The 18,385-nt window shown below is 44.3% G+C and overlaps 1 protein-coding gene and 1 long non-coding RNA gene across 2 annotated transcripts in view; one reads left to right on the top strand and one right to left on the bottom strand.

The window, feature by feature from the left end:
* Window positions 1-1,517: 1,517 nt before the first annotated feature.
* On the bottom strand, window positions 1,518-18,075 carry LOC310695770. Its single transcript, XR_014520225.1, has 4 exons — window positions 11,661-18,075; window positions 9,180-9,284; window positions 4,332-5,763; window positions 1,518-3,720 (listed from the first exon to the last, which is right to left on the bottom strand). It is a non-coding gene; the product is annotated as an uncharacterized lncRNA (long non-coding RNA).
* Window positions 10,337-18,385, top strand: part of LOC310695724 (ras-related and estrogen-regulated growth inhibitor-like) — a 26,373-nt gene continuing 18,324 nt past the window's right edge. Inside the window, exon 1 of the mRNA XM_083480582.1 lies at window positions 10,337-10,991. Within this exon, the coding sequence (XP_083336708.1) occupies window positions 10,895-10,991 (97 nt within the window). The 5' untranslated portion in view covers window positions 10,337-10,894. The remainder of the gene's footprint in view (window positions 10,992-18,385) is intronic.

Genomic DNA, 18,385 nt, shown 5'->3' with positions numbered 1-18,385 from the left:
AGCAGCCCAACAGCCATGTGTGGTGGGGTTGACTGATTTGCCTCATGTTGGCTGCCTGAGACTGGTGATGGTTTGATTTTTCCACATGACTCATTTCATGCTAAATCCTCTACCTGTAGTTTAAATATCAGAATGAGTTCCCATAATCATAACATATCAGTGAACTGAAGCAGATGTCTCATTTAAAACAAGCAAACATATTCTTAACTCGTTAACATGGTTGATATTATTTTCTGTGCTGCAACAGTGCAGCCTAATCACCTCTGATTCAGCTCATGCCTCTTGTGCTGCAAAGCAATCTGCGACTCTCCCAGTGTTGTTGCAGCTCCAGCCATCCTGGGCAATGGTCAGAGATTACTGCAACTGGGGTTCAACATCTGGAGGGTCCCAGGTTCTCCATCCCAGCTCTGAAGCTAATGCTGTTGCAGAACACTTGTTAAAAGTAAGTAGTTTTAAAATGTGCCACAGCATATTTTGTCTTGAGATGAAAATTGCTTTTTACTCACTTTGCTAATGCCATAATTGAGACCTCTACTTCAATCCTTCAGTACTCAAGTTTAATGAGCTGGATTAGCAATAGTGTTAGTTTCTTCCATTTCCTGATTCCTGCTGATGAAGAGAACCATTTCCCTCCTTCAGTCCTCTTTAGAGAACTGCAGAAAAACCACTTAGCCAAATACTAATGAACTGTAAGGAGCAGCCAGCATTGTTCCATGGGAGATTAATTCATTGTTTGTCCGATGAGATATCTGTTGCCATCGATTTTGCAAGAGCACTACATAGTGTCAACCTACTGATCTATTTATTCCTCAGAATGCTTGCATAGCGTAGAACAAAGGCTGGCAAATTAGGTAACATTGCACTTTTAACTGGAGCAATTTTCATTGGTTTGTGTACTGGCTTTCACTTTTCACAAAGCCATTCGTCTGTTAGATTGGTTAGTCAGAATCTATCAATTAAGTTAAACTAGCACACTTTAATGGAGCTGATTTGGTCATGCTGAAGTCAATTCATGCATCTGGTATAATCTAGAACCTAGATGTTTGAATCTAAGGGCTGGTTCACAAAGACCAGCATCACTGAATAAACACATCAGACTGAACTTTTAACAATGTCGGTTATGCAATGCTTATCAATTTACAGTAGTCAGATCATATGTTGCCAATCAAATGCATAGAAATAGGTGATGTTCTTGCATGTGTGAATCAGCCCTTACTCCTGCTGTTCAAATGTTTAAAGATCTCAGAGGCAAATAATAAAACAATGCACATGCAAATGGAATCCCCTGCTGTCATGGAGGCTGCAGAAGATCTCTATGACTCTCATTCAATTCAACAGTAGTTCGAGAGAAGTATGACTTCTGGTTAAAATGCTGAGGATTGTGCTCTACCCTTAAAGCCCATGGGAGAAAGAATACAATGTTTTCCAGCTACAAGAAACTATAGCTTGACAGGTTTTTAAAATTCAGAGTCCGAGACTAAGCAGTGCTAGGAGTACACTCTTGGCATGATTTTATTTTTATTTTATTTTATTGTACAACAGCTTTGCTGGGTGTCTTAGAACTCTTTCATCTGTCTGATTTATTTTCTCAGCATGCCATGAATTCATTCTGGCTGCAAACAGAAAACATGTTTTAACGACTCAGTTCAGCGATGCTATATAAATGAAAAGAAGCCTGTTTCTGTTGGGGTAAGCGGGGGGGCATATGGAACTGAAATCCTTACTGGGAGGAAAGACTGGCAGCAATCTATTGCCCTAGCACACATCTAGTTGGGGTTCAAGAAGCTAATGCTTAGTTACTGAATGCTAAGAAAATAATGGGCTTTGAGCTATACAGACCAAAGCCCAAAAGCTAAGAACATACTGCCCATTGTTAATTTCATAAAAGTCAGTGGTAGTGGGCATTACTAATTATTTCCACGTATATAGTGTTCAGGGTGTTTTAGGTAACATTATATCAGTCATCCTGATAATAGTTTTGTTAGGTAGACCAGTATTCTCCCATGGTACAGGTGGGCATCTGAGACTAAGAGAGAGTAAAGACTGTAATCCAATGCACACTTATTGGGGAGTAAATCCCATTTAAATCACTGGGATTTGCTTCAGAGTAAGCATGGATAGGGTTGGGCTGTAACTGGCTTAAAGCCTCCTGGTTAAGTAGGAATGGAGAAGAATTTTGGAAATGGGGTTGTGTTCAGACAGGATTTCCATGAACCATCCCAAGCCAAGCTGTCCTCATACTTTTAAAGATGGCCTCCACTTGTGATTACCTAATGCCAGCCCTCTCGTCTACCAGCCTTTCTCTTCTCCTTCATCCCATCTTTCCTACATTTCCAAACAGGAGGGCTGGTGACTAGAGGAAGGAACCCCCCTGAGCTTTTTCAGGGAATTCTCCAAAAAGGCTCACAGAAGACTCAGAAACAGTTTAATTAAGATGAAGATGTTTTGCCCAACACTGCATCTCAGCTACTGTCTACATTAAAAGAGAATTAAAAGGGGTTGGGGAGGCAGAGTTGAGCTCCAGTTTGACTGGATAATCAAACAGGGATAACTCTGCCTGATCCTAAAACCTTTAATGAACTGTATCACACACCCACACCCATCATTTGCTTAATATTGTCCTGTTTCTGGTTTTGTTAATGGCCTTTAAAAAGCATGCCCAGTGGCTACTAACAGAGCAGAACGGCATAAACCGCCAGAGAATGCTCTCTTAAGAATCACACACAGTCTAATATCATTGACCTTAGCGACTTAGAAGAAGGCCAGAACATTTAGATAATTAGAAGTCAAAATGAATGAGGGTACAGCTTAATTAAGAGTTATTCTGACACAGGGAATCTCACAAGAAAATCTGGCTAATCAGGAACTGCAAATAATCATAGTTCAGGTTGGGAGAAAGTGCTGCATTAGAATAATTACAAAGATTTATGAGATACATGCTGTGCTGCAATAACAGATAATGGCATTAATAAGATATTTCATTATACCTCCTGTACATCATTTAATTACATGGTGACAGTTTGTCTCGAGGAACTCCCCCCGGCCACTGCATCTTAAAAGCTAGTAATGATAAAATCAATCTCTGTCCTGAAAAAAGCATTATTGACTAGGATTTGGAATAGTATTATGACTACTGGTGCATCACGGTTCTAGCCTGAATACAATTTCTTTGACTCATCTGCTTTGTGACAAGTGGTTCTCTCCCTATCTACAGGATAGATATCTATCTACAGGCCTTTTGGGGGGGGGGGATGTATAGAACCACTTTGTTGAGGATCATGGTTTCTGAGGCGAGTCCCTATTTCAGGAATTTTTACCGTTTGGAACAGACATAATTTTCTTGTTACTTTTCTGTAGACCTCAGAAACTTTCCATGTTAGTTTCTGCAAACAAATAAACCACCTCTGATAATTATTCAATCAGGTTAAATTTAATCGTACAAAATAGATGTGACCTTATTCGGAGACATAAAGCCAGCTCCATGCCTGGAGCCAAGACATTGCTGCAAATCATTTACCACTTTCCACTTCTTGGACATCACCTCCCAGCTCCCTCCAAATCATATTTCTCACTTTACCAACCCCCTTCCCCAAATAACCTGGATTTGCCATTTTCTTTATGGTATGAGTCAGCCTCTAAGATGGGGTTTGGAAATCTGCAGTTCACAGACACATGACTTATTTGTACAGCACCAGCCTCTTGGTAGAATCCTATTTCTTTCTAAGCAACAGGAAATATAAAATGAAAAAAACAATTAAACCATGATAGTGATATGTCTGGATACAGTTTTCAAGCTGCTTCCCCCCCCCCCCCCAAATCTGAAGATTTCTATGCATGTCCCATTATTTTGAGAGCTACTATTAATTTTTCTAAGATGCATTTATTTGCTTATTGATTGATTGCTGTAAATTTATAAGCTGACCTTTGGCATAATGCTTCTAGGCTGACAAACATTTAAAATTATAAAAACACGTAAAGACCAGACACAAAGCAAATCAATAAAGCTGCAGCCACCACCAGCCAATAATGTAAAATCCATCAGAACCCATCAGACACAACTAAAAGCAAACTACACAGCATGCTGGAATGCTGGGGGAGAAGAAGGCATTTGTTTGGCATCCAAAGAATATCAAACACCCCATCAACACTATACATTTAAACTCGTATTATAACATTCTAACTAGTCATAGCTCCCCCCAAGGAATTTGCTTCTCCACCCTGCCACCCCCACAGCATGCTCTCCAAATCCCCAATCCTTCAGAGCAGATTTGGGAGAAGGAACACAGAAGAGAAGTTCTGTTGCACAAACAGAAACCTTTGCATTAAACTACCTCTCCAGTTGCATACGGTCCATGATATATTAACTCCATCTTGTTTTCAGCAAGTTGTTTTGTCCCATGTGAACCAATCTTCTATTACCACTAATTTTTAAGCATAATAAGATAGTAGTTTAAAAACCAGTAATCCAATCCCGCCATGGCATTTAGAAATGAACAAAGCTTTTTCAGTCAGTCTTGGTTCTCCATTCCAAATTCCCCAAATGGTTTTCTGCCACCACTCTAAAATTATTCAGTCAGGCCTCTACAATCATGTCTATTCATACAGAGAAACAATATTTTTTGGTATACAGCCATATTGGTCAAAACAATTTCCCCCCCCCCCCAGACCATGATAATGGAAGATTTGCCCAATTATCTTTCATAGCACTTCCTAGTAATTTCTGGTGTTTATCATAAGAGCTGAGTCATCAGCATAATGTTGCATATTCAAGCCTTGTTTTCTGTAAGTTGGGGTGGACAACGTTTTGGCTCCGTGGGCCAGATCCTTATCAGGATCAGTCTTGTGGGCCAAATGTAACAGGTGGGTGGGAAGGCCTGACATCATGTGCAAGGTGCTTTGAAGTCCCTAAGCTGGTACTTCAAAGCACCTTGTAAGGCTAAATGCAAACTCCTTGGTAACAGCATACCCTCACAGTCTTCGCTTCTTCGCCCCACAGAAATGCCCTTTCATTTGACCTTTTTAAAGTATTTTTATTAAATTTTATCCCTATAACCCAAATAACAAAATAGAACTTCATGACATAAAAACCAAACCAAGGATGCCATGAGGTGTTACATTAATAAGAAAAAATAATAATTAAGAACCACCTTGAATTGAGCATAAAGTCAGTTCAAGCACTTGAGTACTGGCTCTGTCTCCAGCAATCCACCCGCTCTTAGGACAAAACCTCTACTCCAAACCATCGCCAGTTGGCACTACAATAGTCTTGCCTTGAGGTTATGAATCCATGAGTGATGGTCGCTATATCTGAACATGAAAGAAAAATATGTCAGCACTGCTGGGGATTCTTCTCTTTGTAGATAAGAAACTGGAGTTGGTAACCTGATAGATTGCATGCAAGTTTCACATACCGAAGAGATGAGGTTACATATTTGCTCAAACCTGTAAATTAAGATCTGCAGTGATATACAGCTGCTTTGAGTTGTTCCCAGTGACAGTACAAGGAAAACAGCTGGGAAGTATGTAAACTACAAGTGGTTCAAAAATGACTTGCAAGTTGTTTGGGGTCATCGTTATTTATAATACTCAAAATATAACCAGTCTTCATATTGCGTTTGGGAAAACAATCAGCTGATGGAATACAAGGAAATAACAGTTATATGAATGTGTTAGACAAAATGTTAATAAAAATGCCTCAATAGCCACAGCTACCTCACTGGGAGTGGAATTCAGGACTCTCTTGTCTTCTCTGTTTTTCTGGTTCTGAAAATGAGCAGGATAAATGTATGAGTTCTAATCGGCTGCCTTTGTTGTAACCTCTTGGGGCTAGGAAGGATATTTCCCACTCCTACAAATGCTGGTGGGATTCTTCCCCCTTTTATTGGCAGCATCAGAACAAGCTGCATATGGGGATAGGATGGGGCCAGTGTGTGTTATAGATGGAAGAATACCTGATATAAGGCATTATAAAGCATTATGTGCTAGAATACAGGCAACGACCAATTTACACGGGTTCAATATGTGTGTGGCCATGGACGTGCACATCGTGGCGACCCAGAAGTGGCTGGAAAATGGGGGACAATGGGCTTATGCGTGCTCTGCTGTCGCATGTGATGACCTGGAGATTGAAGAGGCCAGTCCCCTGTGTTACTGGAGGAATCACCAATCTGGATACATTCCCTGATTGGAAAGAGGGAAGTCTCATTGACACAACAGGGGTGGTCAAAAGCAGATCATCGATTTTCTCAGCAAAAGAGAGCAAATGCTCCAATCGGTCCTGATGAAGCAGATTTACCTCCTGCAGCAGATACTGACTGGATGGTGGCAAGACCAGAATGGTAAAGCATGCAGAGATGCCACCGGCAACCTCCCTTGTGGGTAGACATGTTGCGCTCCCAGGAGATGTTACTGATGCAGTTTAAGCTAGTGTGTTGTCATGGTCAGAGTGCTACACTAAGGGCAGGGAGATCCAGCTTCAAATTCCCACTCCCCCATGAAGATCACTTGGGCCAGTCAGCATCTCTCACCACAACCTAGCTAACAGGGTTGTTATGAGGAAAAAGTGGAGGAGGTGGGGACTATGGACACCACTCTGGGGTCATTGGAAAAAGTCATAAAGAAAGAAACACGTTTTCACAATGCACAGAGATGAGGAACCTGTGGCGCTTCAGTTGTTGCTGGACTACAAATCCATTCATCTCTGACCATTGACCATGCTAGCTGGTGCTGATGGGAGCTGGAGTCCAACAACATTGGGAGGGCCACAGCATCCCCACCCCTGTATGACTAGTTCCCTCTTGGTATACAATCTGAAAATGACTATACTTGCCCCACCAATTCTGACATTCTCTGCTCTAACCCTCCTCTAACTCTACTGCCTCCATAGAACTGTACAGGCTATGATGTCAGCAAAGGAAGCAATTGTCTGAATTCTAAACCCAGGGTTTTTAGTCCATTTGTGTGTGCGCATGGCACATCCTTGGCTGCCAGAATTTGAAGATTAATTGAACTCTGCTTTGGCTTCCTGCTGCCTTTTAGGGGGATAGTAAAAAACAAATGTGTGCACATTATTAAACACCCGATGGAATATGTGCAAAGTCAGAGAGGGGTGTGTGTGTGTGTGTGTGTGTGTGTGTGTGTGTGTGTGTGTGTGGAGCAAGAGGAGAAAAATGTTGCAGTCAGTTTCTGGAGCAAGGTTGCTAAAAGAAATAAGCAGTGCTGCTTTGTAAACAGAATCCATGTTGCACCGTTACAGCCATGCTGTTCTTCATAACCTTACATGGCAAAAGAAAGGCTGCATTACAGAAAAGAAAAGAAAAAACCCCTTGGAGGTAGAATTATGAAACTCTGGGAGTCAGTTTCATTTCTAAATGTCATGCTGTTGTGGTTCTCAGCCCAGTCTGTTCAGTGTCTGCTCTATTCACACTGTCCTTTGTATGGCAAAAGGATCCGCTGCCCACAAGAAATGTAATACCCCCCTATGTATTGGAATGATTGGAGGGCACCTGAAATGTTTAGATAAATCCTAAGGTTGCCTAAACAAGAGTGCTGCTTGAATAGGGTCACAGAGAAGGGAGGAATGCAAGCTCAATGCAGATAACTGGGATCAAAAGTAAAATAAATAAATAAATTCAGGAACCCTGGGAGGCAGTCTCTTGGATACCAGTGGCACAAAAGGGATCTTTGTAGGAGGGAGTCCTTTTCAGTTACAATAGACCAGGCTAGGCGGGCAACAATCTTTTTGTTTAAAAAACAGAGACTGGCAGCTCAATTTACAATGTGTTTAAGATGGAGTCTTGAAGGCTGCAATCCCAAGTGAAGCAAAACTCTTGCTAAAGACTCACTTCTGAGTAAATGTGCCTAGGGTTGGTATCACATGTCTTGTGCCTCACTTGCCCAAGATCTGAATGCCTGCCCCCAGCTTGACACATCACTCCTCAGAAAATAACAAAGTCCCTGATTTTATTTATAATGGCCTGTAGAGGTACTGCAGCTTAAGAAACCAGACTGGGAAAGGGGAAAGATTGTGGGCAATCGGGGAAATGGCAGGAGTTGGGAAGAAAGTGTGATGAACATTCATTTGTAATGTTTTCGAATCCGGAGTTCTAGAGAGCAGGGCTGGGGAGCCTTTTGGGTACAGCATTAATCTAATATTGGCCAGCTGGCTACAAATAAAAATGTACCTGTGATTTCTTTCATAGGCACACTCTCTCCAACAAAGAATTTGCTGAGAGGCTACATATATGGTTAACCAAGCAGGTGGTGCCTGGCTGGGGGATGATTTATTAAGGAAGTAGAAGTTGGCACTTCCTGCTCGCAGGTTCTTCTCCTGAAGTGTGATGCCTTATGCAAGGCTGGGGGGGAATCTGTTGCCTTCCAGATGTTGCTAGGCCATAAAACTCCCATAATCCCTGAGCACTGGCCATGTTGACCAGAGCAGGTGGGAGTTGGAGTCCAGCAAATATCTGGAGCGTCAGAGATTTCCCACCCTGCTTTAAAAAATGGCACTACTTGATTGAACCAAGACAAGCTTAAGACAACAAAATGCAAGATCGAAATGTGGCTGATGGGCTTTGTTTAACTTGGTGGTTCACAAATCGTGCAAGTTTGCCCCTAAATGTATTTAGGAACTCACAGATCTAATCACTGGTGAAATCTCTGTTATGCTCCTTATGGGTATGCAGAAGCACGAAACAGGCTTGCATCTCACATCACCAGGGGAAAAACCACCCAAATCAGTCTTGCCAGTTCTTTTACAAATCCTCAGTGGAGAAAATATGTTCAGACTTTGGATGCAAATTTATTGTAGTCCCCTTTCTCTTTCTTAGGAAGTTCTGTTGGAAACAGACTGCTGGAAACATTTATTCAGGTTCTACTTGGGGGAAAAGCCTTGCATTTCCTCCCTAGGCTTTGTGATTTATCTCCTGCATTTCAAGGCAAATTTGCATAACACTCACTGAACTCCCATCTTCAGAGCTGCTGGTTTCCCTCTAGGTCCAAGGAAGGCAAAGCAGCATTTGATGTTTTCTTCTTCACAAGTTGGGAGGATCAGCAGTATTGGACTGAGGGGGTAAGCTCTCTGAACTAATTTTAAATTCATCAGTCAGCAAGAAGCAAGCTTGTTCTGTTTCAGCCTACCAGGGCTCAGCCTATAGGATGCAGGGGAAGTTTTGAGTTACCTTAAATCTTAGTCAAGTAAGGACACTTTGAATGATACTGCTGATATATGCAGCACTTTCCATCTCTTCCAGGTAAAGATGTCAAATTCTCCTCCAGCAAACCACCTGCAAAGAAAAGCAGAAATTTGACATCTGAAGTTTTCCTGCATCTGCATGCTGGAACAGCTTCACCTGATTTAATTTCTGTTTGTCATATAGCCATTAAAGGAACAAGAGTCCAACAAAGGGGAAAGCTTCACAGGTTCTGTTTGAAAGACCATTTTGCCATTTGCTGGCCATGGGAAATCTGGCAACATACAACTTCTAACCTATGGTCTTCTGGTCAGCCCACGTACTGTCACATACAGGGCTCAGGTTTGGGCATTCCACTGCAAACTCTCAATACTGATGTTAGTTATGGCATTCCAGATGCTAAATCCTGGATCTGGCTGTGCAAATGCACCATTGCCTAGAAGTTAGCATAGTTTTGGGTGTCTCCTAGGGAAAGGTAGCATCCATCAGTGGTAGAATGTTTGCTGTGGGATGCCCTCCTAAGAGAGGTTTGCCTGGTTGCCAATTTTTACTCTCTTTTTTTGGCATCAGGTGAACTCTCTCTCCAGCTCTCTCTTTAATTATCCTAGGCTTTCAAGACGTGCTTCCAGGGCTAATGGAATGTGTGCGAGTGACCATGGGAAAAAGGCTGTTTGTTGGACACAACACATACCTGAGGAACATGTATCAGGGAAAGAGAAATGTGCAAACCTTTACAATGGGTGTCTCCAAGACCCTCAGAAGAAAGCCAACAATATGGATTCCAGAGCCCAGTCTGCACTTTTTTGCATTCAGATTCTCTCAAACCTCCTATCATTCTTCTGCCTCTGCCTATCTGCCAATTTAGGATAACAATTCATACATCTGATGGCATGCTTATACACCACAGGGATCATCAACTTTTTCAGACCCCTGGACACATTTGCAAATGGGAAAAACTGTACTGGGCGCTGCACACACAGCACGACCTATTATATTAGCTACAATAAAATTCTTCAAGCCTAATCAAAGTGAGGAGGAGGGAATGCTGAAGGCATCACGGAAAGCCTCTGTGGGCACTTGTGCGCCCATGGGCCCCGCACACGAACCAGTCTCTAAAGGCCACAATACTCTTTTATTGCTTTGGCTGCAATTGACCTACCACCCCCCCCCCCCTCTGGAAACCATTCAGTCAAATAAGCAAGACCGAGGCGCGCTGGCAGCTGCTGCTGCTGCCCAGAGATGGGCTGTGAGAGCAGAGCAGCTCCCTTCGCCGATGATGATGATGATGTCACGGCCGGAGTCCTTCCTCAGCTGCCCTGCCTGTGACCCTGGAGGGAGCAGGAGAGATCCGGTCGGCAGCCCCTCCGTTTCCTCCTGCCCGGGGCCGGAGTGTGGCCAGGGCCTCTGGGGCTCTCTGAGGCTTGCGGCTCGTCTGCGGGTTCAACCTCGTGGTCTTGCTGGGACCGCAGGGACTCTCCCCCGCCCCGTCTCCCTCTCTCGCACTTGGCGCTTGTGCGACCCCGGGAGGAGCGAGCGGCGGCGCACCCCGGCCCCCTCCTGGGCGGAGCTCGCCGCTGCGCTCTTGCGAGAGCCGTGGCCGGGACTGCTGCGCGCTCGCCCGGGCAGTGGCGCGGCGGAGCTGGAGCCGACGAGGCGCGCGGAGATCGCGGCGGCTGATCCGCGGAGATCGCGCCAGCTTCGCCATGAGCTTCCCTCGGCCCTTGCGCCGATCCGTCAGCCTGAGCTCTGCGCGGACCCTGAGGCTCGTGGTGCTGGGACAGGGCGCCGTGGGCAAAACAGGTATCGTCCCGTCCACTCCCGGGGGTGCGTGTGTCCTTTGAGCACAGGGAGCAGGGGGGACGTTTCGCCACTCGAGCGCCGATCCTTCCCTCTCGGGGTGGGTAACCCGCGTCCCTTCCGTCTCCACGTGGAGGGCTGGCCGGCAGCGCTCTTTTCCCAACCCGTAGAAATCGTCCCCTGCAGGCTGCGCTCCCGCCATTAGCGCCAAGAAGAAACTTTCCGGCTCGGCTAAGATCTTCTTCCTGGGTCTCGGACCTACAAAAGGCGCTGACTCTGAGACAAGCCCTCCTTTCCCCCCAAAACACCTTAAAAATAGTCTCCTTAACAATCCCCAAGCTGAGCCGCAAAAAGCAGGGAGGGTCCCGCTGCCGCTACTCTAGAAGTTAAACTCCCCGCTTGCAAACCGAATTTGCTGCCGGAAAAGAGGGTCCCTTGTCAGTGTATCTCCCCCCCCCCCGCCCAGTCGGCTACCCTTCCTCATTTACGAAGACTTCTAACGCCTCGGCGGGGCAGCCCCACCCGTTACACAGACGTGGGGGTTCCGCGGACGTTTCCCCGCAAAGTGTGCCCCCTTGAACCCCTGTGGACCTCCCCGAGCCGGTCGGGGAGAGAGAGTAGAAGACATGGCCGCTCGCCCTTCTTCCCACTTTCCCCTGCTCCGAGTCTCACCTCGGTACCTGGTGAAGGACCACCTGGGGGGCACTAGGTTGGCAAAGGCTGATTTGGAGGGTTGCAGGCTCTCCATGCCTCAGATAGACTCCCCAGGCGTCCGTTGATGTATATGTTAAACTTGCAAAGCAAAATCCCCTACTCAACATCTGTTTTGACAGCCAAGGAGTAATTGGTTTGTTTCCAGTAATCCCAAGGACTGCCACTGCGCTGCTCACCTCATCCAGCCATCTTTACCAGGCTCCCAGTGACAGGGAAACCTCAGATAGCCCACCAGAAATTGGCTAGTAGTGGGCTACAGTTTGGCCTAGTGTGCATATTGCCCTGCATTTCTTGCATTAATTACTTTTGTCATTTAATCCCACTCATCCTCAGGGGAGTGCAGGGCGGTGGTGCAGCTGTGTTGTTTTAGACTCCGGACTTAATGGTTTCATGTACCACAACCTCTTTAGACAATGATGTGCATTACTTCAAAATGTGACAAGCCAGTGCTGCTACATTCAGGGTGGGAGGCTTCTGCTCATTGTGCTGAGTGGGGTCCTGGACGTCTGTCTGTCTCAAAGCCATGGCTTGATAGCACCCTTGGTGCAGGGAAGCATATATGCTGTGTCTTCCTAAACAACAACCCTGTTGGGTAGGATGGCCCAAACATCATGTGCTTCATGATGAGGCAGGGATTGGGCAAAGTCAGACACTCTAATCTGCTGCGCTGCCCTGGTTCTCCATGGAGTTAGGCTGAGAGACCTATGGCATGCTTAAGCCCACCCGTTGAGTTTTATAACCAAGGAGGGAATTGAAATGGGACATTCTGACTTAACTTAATTGTTCTCAGAGTACTTCCTACAAAATGTGCCCCCACCCCTTGTTGACATCGAGAAAGTTGTAAAATGATGTGTGAAAGAAGTAGAGGAAAATGCCTCTTTCAGCTTCTTTCATATGTTCAAACATGGGAGGAGATCAAAAGGAAGGGCATTTACACAAAGCAGCTTTTTCATCCAGAAGATCAAACGGCTCAGGATCACAATATCGCAATACTGTCCCTCTGTGTTCACCATCTGAGGCTCTTCTTTGTGTGCCTCCTCCATGTGAAGGTGGCAACATGAAAACAGGCCTTTTCTGTAGTGGCTCCCCATTTGTGGAATGCTCTATTTTAGGTGCCAGGTGAAAATATTTCTCTTCAACCAGACCTTTGGCTCATTAATATTCTACAGACTTTTAAATGTGTCTGTGGGAAGCATGGGTTATTATTTATTGTTTTTGTTTTAACTATTCACTTGTGTTTTTACCTTGTATTTTATTCTGTGAACCACCTTGAGATCTTGTGATGAAAGGGCGGTATATAAATTTAATAAATAAATAAAATAAATAAAAATCAATATCCTTTTCAGGTTGAAAGGACATTGAAATCCCACCCCCTCTGCCACACACATGTGATTCGCCGCTAGATGGTTGTTTCAACAGACCCATATAGGCGTGTTGCACATTTCCCTGCGCAGTGGGATGTTCTGGCATGTAATTTCTTTGGATAAAAGAGCACTGGAGACATATGATGCCTTTGCAATATATGCTTTATTTACAAATGTACAACTAGAGTATAGTTGAAAGCAAGCAGACTCCTGAAAACAAGTAGCAGATTCCCAGAGGCGTAGGCGATTCTCAGAAATCTGTGCACTTCCAGTTTTTCAGATAACTAGGAAAAGCTACATATGACTTCAGTGCTTTCATTTTGGAGGAAAAAGAAACTGCAATGCCTCCATCCTGAGCATTCTCTTAGTTTAGATGAAGACCCTGTACTTGTGTTCTCCTGGAAATTGTTCCCCCTGACTGCTTTTTGTCACTGGATGTGGGCAAATAGCTGCCACATAGGTGATGGGATCTGGATCAGGAGCACCTCTTTAGATAAGGATTCCCAGCTGCTATAACTCCAAAATAACAGCAGCTAGGGTAAGCAAGCTTATGTTAAACTACTAATATCCTCTGTAGTTTGGCCCTAACTCTAGCTAGAAACTCTCAGTGGCTCTTTCCCTCTTCATCCTTTTGTGCCTGTCCATTGTTGGCATCCAGTCAGAATCCATAAACTGGCTGGTTCCTGTCCAGGAAAATGACCCACAAGCAATTGGGGGGAAAAGTCTTCTTCCTGAGTACTCATGAATAGGGATCAATCCAGCCAAACCCACAATACCCCTCCCCTATCAAGAGATGAGTTAAATGCTTGTGACTGCCAGCGTTGCTCAGTAAAAGACAACATAGCATGTTAACAAGAACAAAGAAAAGGCAAGACGACACATGACATCATCAATACATGTTTGGTTTGTTTCCTCTGGACTAAAACAAATTAACTCTCACCATTCAGATCACCAGTGTTGGCAAAAGGGCAATGTCTAACCCTTGAAGAAGGCTCTTGCCCTGGACATGCCAGTTTATATCCTATTTAATTTCATGTTCATTAGGATGTCCTCAGCCACAGCCCCTCTCCTAGTCCTCCATCACTTGGGTGAGTTTCTAAGATGAACAGAGCTAACATAACATGACGATGCAGAGAATCTCTCTATACTGTTTTCCTAGAACCTCATTCCAAAAAGAAGTATCTGTATCACCGAAGGCTTTGTCATTAACATTTGCTATTTTGTAGCAGGTTTGCATTTTCCCAGACACCCACTAACCCCCTCTACCTTATACTATGTATGAAATCAAAACACTTATTTCTGAAAATGTCACCCCACAGTTTCCCCTGGTGCGTATAGTATTTCTCTTCATCCAGAGGCTGCACAAGAGGACTCCGCTTCTGTTGCTTTTCATGCTGATTGGCAAAGGATCCAGACACAATGGATGTGTGTGTTGCACAGTTTGATTGCAACATAGCTGATTTCTGTTTCACAAACAGCTGGCACGGGGGGGGGGGAATTGTGGGGGCTGAGTCAGCTCGGGAGCATGGTGAAGTTACTTGAGCACTCAAAGTATTATTAAAATGATACATATATTGTTATTCTGAGATTCCCATTGTGGACATTTGTTGCGGGCTAAAAAGTGAAGTTCAAGTACAGGTTGACTCTTTAATCTTTAACAGGGCCTTTTCTCTCTCCAACTGCTACCTCAGAGGAGTCACTTACAATGGCAGGCTTAGATTTCCACCAGTTGCCAAAGCAATGATGTTAAATTAAGCAGCCCTATAGGAATGTGCCCACACCAAAGGGTGGAATTCATCTAGCGAGTCCCATCAGCGCAAGACCTGTGTGATGGGGCTTCTCCTTCAGTGCCTACTCACTGCAATGCCCTGTGAAATTGGCTGTGGGTGTTGGTAGCCAAATTAGATTTGGCTAATCCTAGAGGGGCCCCAAAAGCAACTTTAGTCCACACTGCTTAAAACATTTGGGTCTAGCAGTGGTATTAGAGTGGCATGACTCAAATTGATTATATATATATATATATATATATAATCCCAAAGTTTGAGAGTCAGTTGTAAAGGTGTGGTGATCTGTCGTGGAACAACCCCAGATGTTGAAGAAGATAGCAGGGGTTAGCCAGACCTTGTTGCTGGTTGTGAAGGGGCCCCCATGACAGTTCAAGTTTCAGGACCCCCAAATGTGGGTCTGCCACTGCCTGCCTCCTCAGCTTTATTTGTTTTGCTACCCCCTTGGTTTCCTGGCCTACAGTGTCTAGGTCTCCAAAGCCCCCTGAAAAGTTCATTCTTTCCCTTCCTAACAGCAAGTAGCCCCTTGTGTTCCTCGTCCTGTGTGAAGATTTGATCAGCTGAAGGGACCTTTCACATCTGTCCTAAGGATGACCCAGTTTGCCAACATTTTATTGTTGTCAACTCTCCCCATTCTTGAGCAGCAGATAACCCCTGAGTGTGGCACGGAAGATACAGGCATCATGAAGTTTTAAACTAGTATATATAAGATTTCCTGTTGAAATTGAGAAAACATGCTGAGGCTGAAAATACAACCAGGTTTGCAGTGTTAGGTTTCAAAGAGTGCTCCTTTACAATTAATTTCCCTTGCTTCAAGAAGGAAGGAAACTTCACAATTCACTGCAGATGCAATGTGGTTTCCCTAATCATAGCCAATGCAGGTTTCAGTGCTTCGGCTGAAGATGCCCTAATAAAATTGTCCGCTTCCCCATAGAGTGCCAGAAGTTGAATAGCAGGTTACTTTCTTTGATGTAAATGAAAATGTGCCATTTTAATTTGGAACTTTCAGAGGGGTGGTCATGTTAGTCTGTTGCAACAGAAATGACTTCTGGCAACCTGGAGATCAACATCTTCATTATGGCTTAAGATTTTGCGGATTAGAGTCAATTTCATCAGATGCAATCCTCAGTGGATAGGTGCTTATACATTGGTGTAAAGGGAGCGGGGGGGGGGGGCAAGAGCAGGTGTTGGAATCAAATAACAATGCAACGCAAAATCTGTTGTCTGTGACAGTTACTTGGAGCATACATGCATGTAAAATAAGTACGGTGAGCCCACACAGCAACAGTAATTGTTGGTTTTAATTAAGAATGCTTGAAAAAAAGTTGAACAATTAAAGTTAACCTTTTTGGTGGTGTAATTTTTTATTACATTTTTCAAACATTTTCACAATAGTAAAGATAAAGGGACCCCTGACCATTAGGTCTAGTTGTGACCGACTCTGGGGTTGGGGCGCTCATCTCGCTTTATTGGGCGAGGGAGCCGGCATACAGCTTCCGGGTCATGTGGCCAGCATGACTAAGCCGCTTCTGGTGAACCAGAGCAGCGCACGGAAACGCCGTTTACCTTCCCGCCTGAGCGGTACCTATTTATCTACTTGCACTTTGACGTGCTTTCGAACTGCCAGGTTGGCAGGAGCAGGGACCGAGCAACGGGAGCTCACCCCGTTGCGGGGATTCGAACCGCCAACCTTCTAATCGGCAAGTCCTAGGCTCTGTGATTTAGACCACAGCGCCACCCACATCCCATGGTGAATAATCTTAATCAAATAGTTACATGGTTTCATAAACCCTTCTGCAGGGTTTATACTCACACCTTTTCAACTGCATTTTATCCTTATCAATTAAAGTTAACATTTTAGCTGAGCTCTGTATTTTGATATCAGTATATAAATATGGGAAGAAGGCTCATTTTAATCAGTCAGCCAGTTATTTGATTTGTATGCCTGTTAAAACTATGCTCAAAGCAACTTAGAACATTTGAAGGATTACATAATTACAAACAGCAAAACAAAAATAAAACGTCAAAAAGTAAACAAACAAACTGAACAATTTCTACGTAAATCATAAGCAGATATCAAGTAAAGATACAAAAAATTAATAACAGCAGCAACCCCCCTACTTACAAACCCCCCTTCAGTGGCCTCAGCTTTTGTAGCGGGAGTCAGTCAGGGCCCCGCCCCCCCAGTCCACATGGAAAATGCCAGCAAGGCAGGGAGCAGGTCTTTCTGGACTCACAGCCAATATGGGTTTCAGTAATGGGAGTGATCAGTAATTTTATTTAAAAAGGCAATCCAAACAGATAATTTGGTAACAGCAACATGCGCTGCTCACCACTAAGGGAGGCAGTCCATAGCACTGGTGTATTTATTCACCTTTGCAAATCCCCATATTACATATACACAAGTGTTGAAGCATGTCTCCCTAGGAGTTGCAGTCGTCGAACTTCTAGACTAGGAGAGTCAAAAGGAATTTCACAGAATGAAGCTAGACATTGCATTGCTCAAATAAGCCATATTGAATGTCATAAAGTCCTGAATCAGCAAGAGGTTCCTCGTGGGTAGAGCCACTGTGTGTATTCTCACCCCCTGCCCAGCTGCTTGCTTGCAGCATTGAACAGACTCATCTGTATAAAAGTTCTCACTATTGAGTAATTGCAAGTGAGATCTTTCAAAAAAATAAATAGCAGATGGCAAGTGCAGTTGCTACTATTGTCACCTGAACACGTGGCTCATTCAATTACTTCCCCCAAAGAATCCCAAGAATGGTAGTTTGTTAACGGTACTTGGAATTGTATGAAGGGGAAACTACGGTTCCAAGATTCTCTGGGGGCAGGTCTTGTGCTTTATATGTGCATTGGATTCACTTCAAATGTATGGGGTGGATCTGCAGATACTTTAGTCAAGGGGGAAATCTAGAATGTTTGAAAGATTAAAAAAATTAAAAAGTAGAAAATCCCAAAGAATTTGGTAAGCGGGGAAGTGTGGTTGATCTGGACATTCTCACCAGTCAATTTTAGCAGTGTAAAGCAGTTACTCTTTATGACTTCAACCCAGGAATGGGGAACTTATTGATTCCAACTCCCACTTGCCCCTTGGCATGGGCGTAGCCAGGATTTTTGTTGGGGAGGGCAGAACTAATGTGATTGGTCAAGTTAGGTATTTCTACTGTTTTACTTGATCTAGGGGGGCAGCTGCCCCTCCGCCCCCGCCCCCTCCCCGCTATGCCCATGCCCCTTGGGGATCATTACTGAACCATAGGTGGATCCATAAGGTGGATCACAACATCTGCAGCACTACCATACAAATACATGCCCCTCCCCCAATAATAATCAAGAAGTGGTTTCCAAAATGCATGTTTGGACTAAAGGTGAAGGTCTGAAAAGGTGTTTGACTAATGATCTTGCCCAATATGATCTACTGTGTTTGGCCAGGGCCTCAGCTAGAGATCCTTCTTTGCCTTGCCATCACAGATAAATTTAACTGAGATGCCAAGGATTGAGTGTAGGACCTTCTGCATGCAAAGCACGTACTCTT

The sequence above is a fragment of the Podarcis liolepis genome, assembly GCF_965112155.1.
Source record: "Podarcis liolepis genome assembly, chromosome: 1".
NCBI classification, from domain to species: Eukaryota; Metazoa; Chordata; class Lepidosauria; order Squamata; family Lacertidae; genus Podarcis; species Podarcis liolepis.
Note: the sequence above shows the minus strand (reverse complement) of the source record. Positions and strands in the feature narration are given on the sequence as shown.